This window comes from Haliaeetus leucocephalus, unplaced genomic scaffold (assembly GCF_000737465.1).
Source record: "Haliaeetus leucocephalus isolate CR32 unplaced genomic scaffold, Haliaeetus_leucocephalus-4.0 Scaffold555, whole genome shotgun sequence".
Lineage (NCBI taxonomy): Eukaryota > Metazoa > Chordata > Aves > Accipitriformes > Accipitridae > Haliaeetus > Haliaeetus leucocephalus.
The window spans coordinates 19,719,354-19,719,752 of record NW_010972991.1 but is presented as its reverse complement, the minus strand read 5'-3'; the positions used below and the strand labels follow the sequence as shown (position 1 = coordinate 19,719,752).

At 67.4% G+C, this 399-nt stretch overlaps 1 protein-coding gene across 1 annotated transcript in view; it reads right to left on the bottom strand.

Annotated features, from left to right (window-relative positions):
• Positions 1–7: 7 nt before the first annotated feature.
• Positions 8–399, bottom strand: part of GDF6 (growth differentiation factor 6) — a 10,273-nt gene continuing 9,881 nt past the window's right edge. The window contains exon 6 of the mRNA XM_010577144.1: positions 8–394. Coding sequence (XP_010575446.1) covers positions 46–394 — 349 coding nt within the window. The 3' untranslated portion in view covers positions 8–45. The remainder of the gene's footprint in view (positions 395–399) is intronic.

Sequence of the window (399 nt, the reverse complement as noted above, 5' to 3'; positions counted from 1 at the left end):
TCCGCCGGCCGCAGCCCCGGCCGGCGCCGAGGGGCGTCCCGCCCGCTACCTGCAGCCGCAGGACTCCACCACCATGTCCTCGTACTGCTTGTACACCACGTTGTTGCCCGCGTCGATGTAGAGGATGCTGATGGGAGTCAGTTTGGTGGGGACGCAGCAGCTGGGCGGCGTGGAGCCGGGGTCCATGGAGTTCATGAGGGTCTGGATGATGGCGTGGTTTGTGGGCTCCAGGTGGGAGCGCAGCGGGAAGTCGCAGACCCCCTCGCAGTGGTGGGCCTCGTACTCCAGCGGGGCGATAATCCAGTCGTCCCAGCCCAGCTCCTTGAAGTTGACGTGCAGCGGCTTCTTGCTGCAGCGCAGGCGGGACTTCTTGCCGTGCCGCTTGCCGTGCCGGCTGGC